The 16,041-nt window shown below is 37.3% G+C and overlaps 1 protein-coding gene across 7 annotated transcripts in view; it reads left to right on the top strand.

The window, feature by feature from the left end:
- The window catches only part of CASK (calcium/calmodulin dependent serine protein kinase), a 188,578-nt gene that overhangs the window by 141,641 nt on the left and 30,896 nt on the right, over nucleotides 1–16,041 (top strand). For all 7 annotated transcript variants that reach the window (XM_066545497.1, XM_066545498.1, XM_066545494.1 and 4 more), the window contains 4 exons: nucleotides 8,237–8,314; nucleotides 9,615–9,695; nucleotides 13,429–13,617; nucleotides 14,096–14,174. In XM_066545497.1, the coding sequence (XP_066401594.1) occupies nucleotides 8,237–8,314; nucleotides 9,615–9,695; nucleotides 13,429–13,617; nucleotides 14,096–14,174 (427 nt within the window). The remainder of the gene's footprint in view (nucleotides 1–8,236; nucleotides 8,315–9,614; nucleotides 9,696–13,428; nucleotides 13,618–14,095; nucleotides 14,175–16,041) is intronic.

Here is a 16,041-nt window from a genome sequence, read left to right as displayed (position 1 = left end):
CCCATTCAGGCCTAACCCCACTCTGTTAGTTCCTGTTCTTGGTTATTGAAGTCCATATTGAAAGCTGGGGGAAAGACAGGAGCAAAGCTTATTCTGTGGGGTGTAGCAAGGTGTTGTCTATGGAATAAATCTCTTTATGAAGCCCTTCTGTATTGAGGGAGTCATTTTTCCTGGTGCTTACTGAATCATTGAGGTTGGAAAACATCTTTAAGGTCATCAAGTCCAGCTGTAAACCCAACACTGCCAAGTGCACCCCTTCACCAGGCAGCCTGTTCCAGAGTTTGATAACCCTTTTTGTGAAAAATTTCCCTAATATCTAATCTAAAACCTTCCCTAGCACAACTTAAAGCTATTTGCTCTTGACCTGTCCCCTTGTTACTTGGGAGAGGAGATCAACCCCCAGCCTGCTCCTCCTCTGAGTGAGTTATAGAGTGATAAGGTCTCCTCTGAGCTTCCTTTTCTCCAGACTAAACACCCCAAGTTCTCTGCTCCCCCTGTTTAGACTTCTGTTCCAGACTCTTTACCTAAACTCCCTTTAGCACCTCAATGTCTTTTACATTTACTTTTATCTGATCAGCTGCATGGTGTCATCTCTAAAAAGTGCTTTGCCTTGGTTTTGTTAAGATCAGCTTCAATTATATCCAATGCAGTAAAAAGAAAAAAAGTGACTCTCTTACTGAAATAATGGGATTTTTGTGTCCTTGAAGCCACTGATATGTCAGAGTACCTTGGGAAATAATGTTGTAAGCCCAAATTTTTCCCAGCACTACTACTGGTACATTCCAGAGTGAGAGTGTTTTGCTTTTTTTAAATGGGACCTTTGAATTTTATTGTATTGGTTTTCCAACTGCTGTGCTGGTTTTGTTGGTACTGCCATGTGCAAAGCAGTACCTTTATCTCATCCTAGTTTGGCATATTTCATCTTTGCAAAAGATGTTAAAACATTTGCAGTGTGAACAGAATAAAGTCTGGTTATGTCTCTGTACTGTCTAGCATGTCTTCAACATCTTCTGTCACTGGTGGAGAACTGCAGCTTCTACAGTCAATAACATTTTTATGATGAGTATTAATATGGTTTTTCCTTAAAATAGGAGACAAATTACTGGGTTAGAGTCCTACTTTGTAAGGAAATAAAATGCTGTCAGACACTGGAGTCTGGGTTCATCATACATGAATGAGGCATTTAGGGACACCTGAAATTAAATAGAAGAAAATAATGTCTGCTGTGATTTTGAGGAGTAGCATAAGCATTCATTTTCAGTATTTCTGTGAGACAACTTGAAATAAATAAATGAATAAATAAATGTTTTCTTGGTAACTGTGAAGCAAATCCAGAGGCACAATTCAAAAAGTCTGTTGGGGGGGGGAAAAATGCACACAGCTGGAGTTTTATTTTGTACAAATAGAGTCCTTTCCTTGGCTCTTTTGCCTCTGAAGTGATAAGGCTTTGATTTTACGAGTAAGTGCATAGCACTTGATAATCTCTGCTAAAAAGGAATATGTTCCACAACAGAGCTAAAATTTGTTTGTAGCTCATGTACACTGAAGGTAGAAACTTCAACCCTTGCAAAGAAATAGAATATACAAATCAGATATTACTGAATATCTGTGGGGTCTGAACCAATGTAAGCAGCAGTGTGTCCTTGGATCTGTCACTGTGTCAGTGTGTGGAGCTGCAGGTATTTGTGTAGTCTTTGTTTCAGACTGAACTTTGGTTTCCCTCAGTTCATGACTGCCTGCAGTTTTGCTACAGCATTATAACCTTTTGAGAGAATTTAAACTTGGTTGCATTTTCACTTTTTAAGGTTTTGATCAAAAGATACACAACAGATGTGCCAACACTTGGCTACATAACAGGATGAAAAACCTTCTCAGTGTTCTTTACCTGAACCTTCTGGTTCCCCTCATGTCTCCAAGCATACCAGATATGTCAGTGGAAGATATTCTTGATAAAATATTGACTGGTAATGTCTAATGCCCCAGGGCATCTCTCCCTGCTGCTGACACAGGTGAAGGGCTGTGTGCTTTCCTTACGGCTCTTGTGTCACCAGATTGCCCCTGACAGACCCTGGGAAGGCAGTGAAGAGGATTTCTTTCTGGGATCCTTTTTACCCTTTGGATCACTACAAAGCCAATACATGCAGTCTTTGGCTGTGGCTGGGGAATGTGTTTTCCTTCTCAAAGGAGCCTAAAATCATTTCAGGGTTCCACCTTGACTAAAGGGAACCATATCTCTCACCTGTCATTTATGTTCATCCTCAGTAAAATAAACCTTCATCATTTGTGTTTTACGAAGATGCTGTTCTGGCAACTCTGTCTGCCTGTCTGACAGTCAGTTTGTTGTCATGTATAACACACTGAAGGGTCAGGAATTTAATTCTATCCATTCTTCAAGCAGATCAGTTCATGTATCTCCTTCTTCTCCCATAGCAAGGCACTGACCCCTGAGAAGCAGGTATTATCTTCTGTGCCTCAGAAATGTGGTCATTAACAACCTGTTAATACATGTTAAACATTCTCCAGCTGGCATTTAGCTCCAGTGGTGTGCCAGGATTTCAGGGTTTGTGCAGTGAAGTTTGTCATTCTCACTCCCTACAATGCACTTGTTTGCCAGTCACACACAGTGGGAACTGAACTAATGCTCAGAGAAAAATGGTTCTGCCCAGTTGAGTTTCTCTCTTCTGTTCTTACCTCCAAAAAAGTTACAGTTTGGTTTATATCAAAAGAAGTGAAGAAGCCCAGATAAGGAATGATTAAAAAAAAAAGAAAGCACCTTCCAGTTGAAGCTGAAATTGCATAGGACTGACTGAGTTTAGCTTGCATCATTTTCTCCTACGTGTAGTAGGTAAAGTTGTAAGAGAATCTGGTTTTATGTTTATTTCTGATACAGGTAGCAACAGGTGTCACTCTGTTCTAAAAGACACATAATGAGTATGTAGGAATATAGGTGGCTTCTAAAAACAAGGTACAGTTGGCCAGCTTTTTGCAGATAAAAGTTCCTCTAAAAATTTGAGGAGTATGTATTTCTGTTCTGTTCTGTTCTATCACAGAACAGAATGAATCAAACTTAATGAATGATCAAACTTAAAATTGAAATTCAGGGTCCAATTGCTACTGCAACATTTTTTACTGGAAAGATTATTCATGTATTGCTTGAATGTGAATATGCACAGAGGAATTGAGTACTTCAAATCTGCATAACCCTTGTCAGGGTTACTGAAAGTCTGAGTGCTTCCAGTAACAAGCTGCAGTGTTGGCAGCTGCCAGTTCTGGGGCATGACAGAAACAAACACTTGTTCAGACAGAATTCATGTTCTGCTTCAGACTGTCTTCTGTGAGAACACTCTGTTAGGGAGTCTTGATTTTAGCTGATAAACTGCTTCCTGAACCCTTTTGTTGAATTAGTTGTGTTTGCATTGCTCAGCATTTCACTGGGTGAGGAACTGGCATGCAGATGTTGATTATGCTCCTCTTCTACAGTGAGTATCACAGAAAAAGGTTTGAAGCTGTGGAGTGCTGTAGCCAAAATGCTCTAGCAGGAACAGAGTCTGAAAGATGCTTTGTACTTTGATACAGGATGGAAGTGTAACATGTTCTGTAGAATTATGCTGGGAAGCAAATGTTAGGTCTCTGATGCTGAAATGGTAAAAATGAACTTCATGCACAGTCCTTAACAGTAGAGAACAGAGGGTTGGAAAGAGTAAACTGTCTTTAAACAAAGATAGAGCCTCTGCTGTGACCTTGCTACTCTGTGTTTTCCAGTAAGAGTTATTAGCTTCAGGGATGTGTTTCCTTGAGAGCTTAGAATCCCAGGAAAAGAGGCACCCATGGGAACATTATAATATTTTGCATGGAAAAGGAGATGTGAAACAGAACTGGCAGAAGAAAGAATGATGTGATCTAGCATAAATCTAATTGGCCCTTTAATTTTAGCCATTCTTTGATACTGCTACTTGTGAGTATTATTTTTTCAGTGGGTCATGAATTTCTTTCAGTCTCTGAACACATCAAACCTCAGGGGTGGATGGAGAACCAGGACAGGGAGCTGTGGGAGGTAACAAAGCAAAAACCCTCTTTGTTAGTAAATGCTGCTGTGCAAGGGGCAGCACCTCCAGATGAGAATTTTTTAGATGGTCCCAAAACCTAAAAGTGATGAAAGACAACCCTCTAATATCACTGTGTTGCCTGTGGTTAATCTGTTCAGAAAGTGAAATCTATAAGGACATACTGTAATGATTATTTTTAGATGTTTCAATGTGGGGGTTTAATATTTGAGGTTGGCAGCCAAGTATCTGGTCTGAATTGCAACTGGATCCCCACAAAATGTGTATTTGTATTGAATGATCAGGAGGCTTTATGCTCTAGCAGTTCAGTAGTTCTTGTTTTAAGAAGTTTCTCACTTGCCTCACAGGAACTTTGAGGTTTGGGTAGCTAAAATACTTACTGATTTCACTGTGTGATCTGATCTTTATTACATTCAGGATCAGACCAGGTGGTGAAGCTGCATTTCTGCTACTTATGAAATACCTAAATTTTTCAGTGTGACATTGAATGGGGGTTGTTGCATTGGGACAGTATTCTGACTCCTCTTACAGGAAATGGTTAAAAAGGAATTTCTGCACATTTGAAAAGCTAGTCAGAAGAGTTTGTTGTTTTGTCTCGTCTGCCTGATTGTGGATTAGGCTTTGGACTGTCTGCTTTAAATATCAGAAGAGAGGAGCTCCCTTTGTACAGGCAGAAGACAAAAAGTGTTGACACTGCAAAAGCTGGTGAACTGATAGCAACTCAACTTGTGGGTATTCTCTTCATAGATTTTTTGTTCTAGCATGCAAAATTTAAATCAAAACTTGTGGTCTTGATAAGCAGTACTATTCTGTTTATTAGCTATAATGTCAATGTATGTTTGTTATATCAAGTTTGTTAATACATCAGTTGGGATTCCTAATCTTGTCAAGAGCAAGCTCTCAATTTCAATTTTCTTTCTAGGAAATGCAGAATAATTGATGCTGAGGAGTGAGACTGACATACAAAGTATTCAAAAGTCTGGAAATGCCAAAAGTTACATATGCTGTGGCATTTTACTTTTTTTTAAATTATTATAAATTTTTAATTTATATGTTTATGCTTATTCTGGAATGACATTCTTGGAGGTTGGGTTCCTGGGCTGAGGGGGCAGAGTTATTTGCTGGAAAATAGAGACTCCCAGCAAAAAGAAAGCCATGATTAGGGCACACATTTTGTCCTGCTGTAGGTCTGTTGCTATGGCATAGAAAAGTTTTCTGCAGAGGACAGTGAAGAATGAGCCAGTTCATTCTTCTCTACAAGAAACCACCTTTGATGTGGTCCCTGTAGAACTTAGATTTTCAGGGTTGCTGAAAGGAGGCAGCATTGTGAACAGGATGGGTTTCTGTGATGAAAATGTTGTAGCTTACTGCAGAAAGTAATGTGTTCTCTACCACAGGGAGCATACAGAGCCTGGCTGAGATGTAATTAATGTTCACTTTAATCTCTGATGTGTACAAACAGGTGTTATTCAAAGTTTCCTTATACACTTTCTTAAAACTCTCGTGTAAATGTGTGTTAGGTTCTTACATCCAAGGGAGCAAATGTTCTTTTTAATGTCTGAATGAAACCTTTACATTCAAATGCTTTCACAAATTAATTATGCAAGCTGTAAATTCCTTAATTCTAAATTGCTTTTGCTGTAGGTAGTATTGAAGTGCAAAAATATTGAAAAATATTGCAAAAGTCTTCTTTCAAAGATTGCAAGGGAGGTGGGACTGCTTCACCAGTTCTGGTGCATTAATGCCCATTATAAGCTCTGCTCCTCTTGCCTCTTGTAAAAAAAAATCCATGAACTAACTTAAATTAGTGTATGCCATTTCAAAATGAAGAGATCTCCTCATGCTAGTGAATCTACCAAATCCACATCCATGTTCTAGCTCCACAATTAAAAGATCCCTTGCTTTGGGTAATACATCATCCTTTAACCTTAATGCAAATATGAAGGTTTTTCTTTTAAATGCTGTCAGAGTTCCTTCTGATAGTTTGGTGCCTTCAAAGCAAACCTCAGTAAGCAGAAATCCTGGAAGATGAAATTTAAGTGCCATGCCTCAGCATGAAGGCACTGTGGAAAAATAAATGCACTCTTGTTTAGTCTGAACTTTGCCTTGATTTTTTTTTCTAAACATTCTTTGAGGAACTCTGCTCCCTAATTTTCTTTTTGCCTCCTTCCTAATCTCAGAAGATAACTCTCCCATGTTAGTGGGGAAAAAACTGTTTCTGTAAACTGCTGGTTGTTTTGGGTCACAGTAACGAGGGAAATCAGCAACTACAGCAACACAGCTTTTCAGCCATTGCTAGAAATAACTAATAGAAATGTTTTCAAGGTAACCTTTCTGTAATTTCATTACTCTTTAAAAGGAAAAAGACATTCAGTAATATTCATGGTGGGTGCCATGCATTTTCTGCTGTGCTTTGGTCAGGACACAGTGCTCAGTGCAGTTTCTTAACAGGCATAGAAGGGTGGTACTTTGTAATTTGCAGTTGCTGGAGTTTGGGTAGATTTTATTAATTTATTTAAGAAAAGATAAAACAAATAATTGTGTGCACATATAAAATGTCTCCTGAACTACAAGCTAGCAGAAAGCTTTCAAGGCTGCTTAAACTGTGGAGTTTAGTGGTGTTTTGGCAGCACAAGCTGGAGTTGTTGCATTGGAAGAAACTGATTCATCTTGACTTTTCTACTTTTCTTTCCCCAAGACAATGATGTTACTGTCCTGCAGGGAATGGTTTTTGGAAGTGACACTGTTTGCTGGTTTTGTGCTTATTTGTGTATGGGCTTGAATTGTTCAACATGTTTGTTAAATTGTTAACCTAGGGAAGTGATGGTGATGTTAGGTTGCATTTATGGCAGTTTATGTATCTAAACTGAGTGGTATTTCATGTTGTGTGAGAAAGAGAAGAAGGCAGTTCTGTGTCCTGGCAGGATTCCCTTTTTCAGACATCCAAGGCCATTCTGAGCCAAACAGTGGAGCTGTGAACTTCCAGAGGAAGCTCCTGAGCACTCCTTACTGAGCAACCTGAATGGTGATTTCTTGTCACTTCATCCTTGGCAGTGTTAGGGTTTGCTGAAGGTTTTAGAGTCACCTTTGTATTTTGAATGCTTTTTTATATTCAGTATTTTGAATTTCAGTTAAATTTTGAGTGTTTCCAAAGCTGAGAGATTCCCCAACTTCCCTGGGCAACTTGTTGCAGTGTTTCACCACCCTTGCTGTGATAAGAATGTCTCTAATTCCCTAAAAATGTTATTTGTGCTTTTTTTCTGTCTTAGCCATCAAAGAAATAGTCTAACATAATTAGAAAATAATTACAGACATGACCATCTTTATATCACTTGAAATGTAAGCCAAAATGTTTTGTTTGAAAATACAGCTTGTTACAGTACCTGTTTATTCTTAAGTATACATTTTTTCCTTTAGAACAGGAACAGTCTGTTAGGTTTGTATGAGGAAGAGCCTATAATGTCTCATCTTCTAACTTGAAACTTGAAGAAAGATCTTTCTTCTGTTGTGCTTTGCATAGTTTAATAGTTTTTAAAAGGGTTTTTTAAAATCATAATAAACGTGGAAGATTTGCAGTAGCCTGTTTTAATACAATGACATTCTTCGGTCTAACAGAAAATCCTAGTAAAATAAGGTTACTCTTTTTTATGAGTACTCCTTCTTGGAAAGTTTGTTTTTTTGTTCTCAGAATATTTGGCTTTTGTAATGTTCTATCTTCAAGAGCATTTTCCCATATTCCAAGGTTTATTTAAATTACTGCTCAGAATATTTGATTTATTGAGAAAAGCAAGATATGCAGATTAACTTGATTTTATAGCAGAATGTTTAGTTTATAGCATTTATTCAAGATTCATAGGGTCACTTCTAGTAGAAGAATATAGTTTCTGTAAATCCGTGGCAAAAGCATGGGAGGTTTGCAGAAGCCCTTAACCTCCTGAACTTTCCCATGTCATCCTATGAACTCTGAATCTATGGCAATGTTCAAATCAGGAAATGTTTAAAAATGAAAAGCCAAAACCCTAGGCTGCTAGATTTTGTATACAAAACATCTGGGACTTTTGCAGTTTTAGCAATCATCCTAATCCTGGTAACATAAGCAGGCTATTGTAAACACTCATTATTTTATATAAAGTAGCATATGATTTCAATAATTTGTTTTCTTGTTATTTCAGCTTTATGACAAAATAAACACAAAATCTTCACCACAAATCAGGAATCCTCCAAGCGATGCTGTACAGAGAGCCAAAGAGGTAATGGCTTTAAAGAATGGTTTTTTTCCTTTGAAAGGTTGATTGTATTTAAACTGTGACTTGCTTTTCTTCATTAAGATGTGTATTCTGGCTCATTATCTGAATTATTTCTGGAATATTACCATTGCTTACCCAAGTTATGTAACAAGTTGCATAAACTTGCAGAATTCCATTATCTGTGTAAGGATTATGAATATTACTCAGTTTAATAATTTAACCTTTTCTTCAACAGTAGTGGTGTTAAAAGGAACATTCCTGCTGGGTAATTGCAGAATCTTTCCTGTTCAGGTTATTTATCTGCACCAGAAATCTGATGTTTATAAAATTTAGTCACAAAAAGAAATGTTTTGAAGTGTCAGCTTTTTAAATTGAAAAAAAGACCCAAGTTTATCATAGATAAGTCTAAGAAGAGCAGACTTGGAAATGCAGTGAAGGTGACCCACTAAGACCAAAGATAGACACAGATGTTCTTGATTCTTGTACCTTGCAAATAGTATGTTATTTGCTTATTTATGGCAAGCAGTAAAAAACCCAAACCCATATTGTATTATGCATTTTCAGTAAAAATTCATGCAGTTGTTAGGGGTTACAGAATAGGAAAACTGTTTATTGTGCTATTAAAGGAGGAAGACCTTAAAACTCTATGTAATAGCTAAAGTCACACTGACAGATGCCCTCAAGTCCTGTTCTGCAAAATTTGCTGTCAGTTAATCCTGGGGGGGCTTCCAGAAGCAAAATACTCTGCTTCCATTGTCCAACTAGCTGCATGTGAAAAATAAGGTGTAATAATCAGGTTGCAGGCAAATGAGTTAAAGCTTCTTTACTCCTTCCCCAGTGATAAAGTGGCTCAGATTTTATAAAATCTGGAGCTTGGAGGTGGGGTAGGAGATGGCCCACCTAGACTTGGTGTCTTTAACATTTGATTTTGTGAGTGTTTTTAATTCTGTTTTAATAAATTGAGGCCATGTAAGAAAGCACAACTGGTGGAGGTCTTGCATGTCACCTGTTAGCACTCCATTCCTGTCCCCATGTATTTAGCTGTTGGAGGAATACTGTCAATTGAAAAAACAAAAATCATTCAAATTTCTGCTTTAATGTTTCAGAGAGAGCATTGGAACAAGGTATTTTATTCTCTTGGGGCAGCTGGGTAGGGGCACATTCTCTTAAACCCTTCCCTGTGCCAGAAATGTTGGTGTGTATAATCATTGGTGGATATTCTGACTGAGCAGTGAGAGGTTTAGTTTCTTCAATAGCTTTAAAAGAAAGTTACTATGGGACATTTCTCCTGCTTATTTTGCAGGTATTGGAAGAAATTTCATGTTACCCAGAGAACAATGATGCAAAGGAGCTAAAGCGTATCTTAACACAACCTCATTTCATGGTAAGCAGATCCTACTCTTGTTTAGGTTTTTTTTTCTTTTTTTCTTTCTTTTTTTTTTTTTAATATTCTTTATGTTAGAAAACTTCAGTAAATTCTCAAAATCTGCAAGGGATGGAATTGCATACAATACACCTATTAATAAGTATTTCTAACCTGCTGCTCTGGCAAAAGAATTAGTATTGGTCCTCATTACTGTGCTCAAAACTGTCAGCAGTTTGGAGTAGTGTAGTTATGGGGCAGTTTCACTGTGTTTTTGGAGGTCTGTGTTACACATGGAAAGAAGAATTAATCCTTTTGGATGTACATAGATAGAGGTGGGATCCTCCTTTTTCTTTTTCCAAAGGCCTTCTTAGGATAAAGATGTGTGAATTCATTGCAAAATAAGTTTTCATTTAATTTTATTTTACAACAAATCAGTAGTTTGTACAGTCTGTTGAGTTTGTATTACATATCAACACTTACTGTGTGTGTTTCTCAAATCTGATTTGAGGACAAAAATTGTCCTAAATTCAGAGATGTTACTCCTTTGTAACTTGGTTCAAGTTGCTGAATTCTAGTAATTTGAAGGATTTCTTTTGTTTATGCTGTAGGTGAAGTTCAGAAATTGAGAAATAAACATGTTTGCTTAAATCTGCTATACACTATTGTCAGCTTAAAATCAAGAATTTGACTTTCCCTACTCAGCTTCATTTGGAATCTGACAGGTTCATTTTATTTATTTTTTTGTGTGTGTAATTAGCCCACAGTATTGCAGAACATGAAGCACTGTTGAGAAAGAGCATTTTTTAAGTATAAATTGTTTTCAGAGTAAGCATCAACTAAATTATTGTGGTATATAGAAATTTTATATATCAAATTAAGTGGCAGGAAAATTGAGTTGAAAATTTTCTTTTTTAGGTATCTCTGTTCCCTGATATGCTCATAAAGCTAAAACCATTTGTCAGAATTCTTTTGCTGCAAATCTATGCAAAGTATTTTTTCATAAGGAATAAGCTGCAATTCCATAACAAGTACTTTTGATGAGGAGTAATTTCAGCTAGTGAATCTGTGATATCCCAGGGTAAATTGCCAGTTGCTGAAGTCCCATTATCCCTTTTTTCCCCATCTTTCATCTTCTCCCTTGTAGTTCTGGCTTTCATCTAGAACTGCACTTTAATGTTGCCCTCAGCTGAACTAGTAGAAAATTGCTCCAAAAAACATCCCCAACTAACCATTTAGCAAAAAGAATTTAGGATAACAGGCATGCTGCCAGAGCCAGAATGAGCAGGGGAACAGAAACAGTTTGTGGTTTGTGTTTGGGAGGAATGTAAAGCAGCAATTAAAGCAGCGTAAGTTGGTGTGGATCCACACCTGCAGATCCCAGTCTCCAGATGCCAAAGGGACAACTCCATCCTCTCCATCATTCCCACTCCTGCTCCCAGATGCACCTTTAGGGGTTGCAGACTTTAATAAAATTATTCTTACATTTGTTGCATTCTGCTAAACTTCCCTTCAGAGCAAAAGCCTTTATATTTTAGAGGAAACTATTAGGAAAAGGAATAATCGTGTAAACCAATATTGTTATCCCACACTGTGTTTGCCAGGTGTTGTACAGAGCAATATTCTGGTTATTAATGCACATTAATTCAGTAATCAATTAAGTGTAATAAGTAGGAGTGTTCATTTACATCTATATGATAATGGACTATTTTAGTATTTTTTAATCTAATGTGTATCCCTAATCAGAAGAAAAAAGAGTATGACCTGTCTTGTTTACTTAACCACAGTTTTAGTGGGTTAAACTATGTGCAGGCCTTCACAGAACCAAAGCCAATGTGTTTGTAACAGATCTTAGGGTGTTATGTTCTAATTTTCTTTTGCCCTCATGTGCCTTATGGCTGCAGAAATAAATTATCAATTTATTCTGTGCATGTTTAACATTTGAATTTAAAGAAACGTGTGTAAATTTTGCATGAAGGCCTTTCAGTAGATAATTAATTTAAGAATTCTGAAAGCATTGTGAAGTACCTCATTTGTTATGCTTGTACACATTTCAGAGGGCTTTTATTCCATTTCACGACTTTCAGTAGCTTTTCAAATATGCCAGTTTCATGTGTAAAAGATTCTATTATATAAGTTTAGTATGTTGTAGCAATTGAAATATTTGCTAGGAGACTTTTGCTTAATGACATATTGAAGTTTTATCCATCATCATATGCCTCCTGTGCTGTTCTCTGCAGTGATCCTGCAGTACAGTAGAAAGCAGTTGTTCTCACTAAACTAATTTTTAGCAAGATTATCATGTTCTGCAAAGGAAAAACAGGAAAAAAAACTATCAAAATTAGCAGAAATTCCTGAAAACAGACATCTTTAAGTGAAGTCCAATAGGAATCTTTTTATTAAATGTTTTCAATATTAATTTGAGGTTGCTGTACTTTAATGTATTTCTGAAGTAGTGTTCATTTTTGTGAACATATTCAGAAGTCATTAAGTATAATTATGGACCTTTAAAAATGCTGGATGTGCCAAATGTTAACCTCCTGCAAGGTGAATATTATTGCTAAAATTAATTTAAAGCAGGGCAAATATTTGATGTGATAAAAATGTAAGCACTTGGATTACATAAGAAATGTAATATTAAAGTGTGGAGAGTGTAACAGATACAGGCAGGGGCACTGAAGCACCTCCAAGGTCATTGTGTCCAACCATTAACCTACATTGGAGTTCCCACACATAAATGGACACACAAATAAATCAAAATTTAATTAATATTGTTAAAGTGGTTTAACTTACATGGTCCAGATCTCTAATATAAAATGTTTCTTCTGTAGAGCGGTCTAACGCAGAGGAACTGTTGGGAGTTTGAGCTTAGTGGCTGACAAAATAAGATGAAAAATAGGAAATACAGATACAGGTTAATATTTAACTAAAAATAGTATGTATGTAAGTGGGCTTGAAACACTGGGAAAATGGGAGGGAATATGGGCAAAGCATTGTTAGTTTGGGGAATTTTGTTTCATCATTATAGTGTTGACTTCCCAAATATAGTTTCAAATCTATTAGAGAAATGAGAACATAAAGTGTTTAAGAAATTACCTTTTACCACACAGTACCCTTTAGAAGTGCTACTGAAGTAGCTAATGAAAGCTAATGAAGCAGTATTTTAGCAGTTTGCTGGTTTGCACTCTTAATTTTTGTGAAGCATTTTGAACTTGGTGGTTGTGCTGGGACCAAGTTCTAGGGGGAGGAAGGACGATAGAAGCAATTATGGTAGCAAACAACAAAAAAAACAGTGTTTTCTTCATTCAGTTGGTATTGATCTACAGTCTGACTTTATTAGAGTGAGATACCATGGGATCTGTGTAGCTTTCCATTTTACTAGAGTAATTATTATAGAATGGTTTGCACAGAAAGTTAGATTCCTGATTCTCTATCTATGCACATGAAGATGGATTCACTCTCACCCTGCAGGTGTCAAGAGGATGAGGGGAAGGGAGGCAGCATCATTCTCATTGAAGTCCCTACAGTAAAAATCACATTAACTCATGCAGGCTTTCGAGTCTCAGTGTGTATAGGCATTTGCAGTCTGAAAGTCTGTCGTAGACTCCTTTAAGGGAAAAGTTCTTCAGTAGAAAATGGGGCACAAATATCTTGGATTTCCTTGAAAATCTTCAAAAAAAACCCTTACAAGAAATGAGCAAGGGACATAGGAGATGATGGAAATGTCACACTTCGTTGCTGTGCTGTCCTGCAGGCCTTACTTCAAACCCATGATGTAGTGGCACATGAAGTTTACAGTGACGAAGCGCTGCGGGTGACCCCTCCTCCCACCTCGCCCTACCTGAACGGGGACTCCCCGGAGAGCGCCAACGGCGACATGGACATGGAGAACGTCACGCGCGTCCGCCTGGTGCAGTTCCAGAAGAACACAGATGAGCCCATGGTATGGGGGATAGCTCACCATTTCCCTCTGTGCTGGTAAAGACCAGTGCTGTGATGATTCTAGTGTCATTTCCTCACTTTGAGATGGGGTTGTCAATTAACTGGAATAGATACTTATCCTCCTTGAGATGCTTTGTGTGCACTCACACTGCTGCTGTGCCACTAGGGCTGGGTTTGTTTAAAAGCTACAGCAAATTACTCCTTAAACACAACTGGAGCCTTTACATACACTTCAGTATAAAATCACATTTTTAGCAAACCAGATCCTTATATACTCATATGTTGAAGTATTGCATCTTCACTTATAAATAGTATCTGGTCTTATTGCTCATCTTGAAGTGAGTGACAAAGATTTTATTTTAATCTTAAAATTTATACCCTGCCTTCAAGCTTTCAGGAAACATGACTATTCTTAAGCACTCAAGAATCACAGTGTTTAATATTTTATTTTAAAAGTATAAACATTCTTTTTTTTCTAGGGAATCACTTTAAAAATGAATGAGCTGAACCACTGCATCGTGGCAAGAATTATGCACGGAGGAATGATTCACCGGCAAGGTAATCACATCTCATCAAGAGCTTTGTCTTCAAACACAGTTATTTTAGATCCTTTTGTACAAACTGTGTACAATCTCCTGATTTGGATTGCTACTACTCCCTAGCAGTGTCTCTCTGTGCCTGCATGGACTCCTGCTAACTGCTTTAGTTACCTTGCAGTTGCAGATGTCTGCCAGTGTTTTGAGATGAGGGCCCACTGTGTTTCATTTAGGTCTTAATTAATTAAAAATACTATCCTATTACTGAGTATAGCTCAGCAAGAGATGGAAACACCAATAATTTTGGAGCTGTACTTATTTAATCATCTGTTTAAAAAAAATCCTTACTCAAGTGGCAGTATTTTCTCTTGCCAAAATGAAAGAGCTTTGTCCACACAGTTCTTGAGGATCTTTATATTTTTGGTGTTGAGAATCACAAAAATGAGGTTTGAAATAAAAATATTACTTGTGCCTAGATTCTAAATCTCTATTTTCAGTTTTCACTACCATAACAAATCCTGAAAACATGCTTTTTGTTCTCATCCTTAGTCTTCTCCTTTTTGTCATTTTGTGTGTTCAGATCAGATGTCCAGAAGTAACTGGGTTTTGTCCTGCTTCAAACAGATGAACTTCCCTACTAGGTTGTTGGCTGCAAGTTTGGATTGCAGCCATGAAAGGGTTACTTCAGTTTTTTCAGACTGCCATCTTTTCCTTGTGATGAAAACAAAAATTCTCTTAGTTTTTCAGACCAGAGTTCCCTCTAGCCTACTGTTCTATTTCAAAGGGAGCTAGGAACAGGTGATTAGGAAGACAAAACATATTCACTTTGTCTCACTGATATGGTAAAATCTGTCAGGAAGCAGGAAAGACAAAAGTTTTAATACAAAGAAAGATGCAATTCAGAGAGAATCCTATGTCTTTGGAGGACCTTCTGAATTGAAATTTGTTTGGCTTCTGAAAGTGAGTTTTAAAAGGAGGTTGCTCTAAGATTCACAGGAGCAAGGTTTTCTTCCAACTGTGCTTAGGTAGTGGTGATGCTCTGCACAGTATTGCCTCACATGACTGTGTTCCATAATGGGGCTAATAAAACTATTAAAACCTGCTAAAACTGGGTAAAATATCCAACTGTGCCCATTACAACTCTTCTTTTTAATTATACAGTATCTTTTGTTTCTAAAGATTTGGGAAATTTACTCAATTTCTGTGTGCTCCATCTAGCTAAGGTAGTGCTTCTACACATGAAATTGAGCTTTACTTCAGTGTTTCTTAAGTATGGTCATCTGGTTTTTTAATGTTTCTAATTCTGTTAGTGCTCTAGATGTCTCTTAGATTCACTGCTTCATTCAGCATACCTGTATTTAGAATATTTTTACTGAATAGAACAACACAAGTGTAATTTGACAGTGATCTCAAGCACCATCTTTGAATCCTATTGGTAGGACCTGTGCCTTGAATTGGTTTTGGGGAGTGTTAGATCATTTTTCTCTGCTGTCTCTTTTTGCTGTATGGAAAACTGCAGTGTCTGGATAATAAATCTGCTGTGAGGCTTACAGGAACTGTATAATTTCAGGTCTAACAATATTAAACACAAACTGTGCAGTTCCCAGTCACAAAATTGTAGCTGCTGTGAAGCTGTCTCCTGTCTCTAGGCTAGCTCTGCCTAGTCCTGGTGATTGAAATTGTTCTTATTCCAAAGGTGGCAGAGTTGAAATGGGAAGAAAGGCTTTTAAAGATTCCATCTACTCACACCTTCCAGAGAATTCAGTAGAAATGAAACACCAGTGTCAGTCATTAAAAATTGTCTGTTTGTTGTTGACATGTCTGCCAAATGTCCATTCTTTATTCCTAGTTTTTATGTATACTTCTCCTTACAGTCATGAACATAACAA

This window comes from Molothrus aeneus, chromosome 2, assembly GCF_037042795.1.
Source record: "Molothrus aeneus isolate 106 chromosome 2, BPBGC_Maene_1.0, whole genome shotgun sequence".
Classification (NCBI taxonomy): domain Eukaryota; kingdom Metazoa; phylum Chordata; class Aves; order Passeriformes; family Icteridae; genus Molothrus; species Molothrus aeneus.
This window is presented reverse-complemented; position numbering and strand designations above follow the sequence as displayed.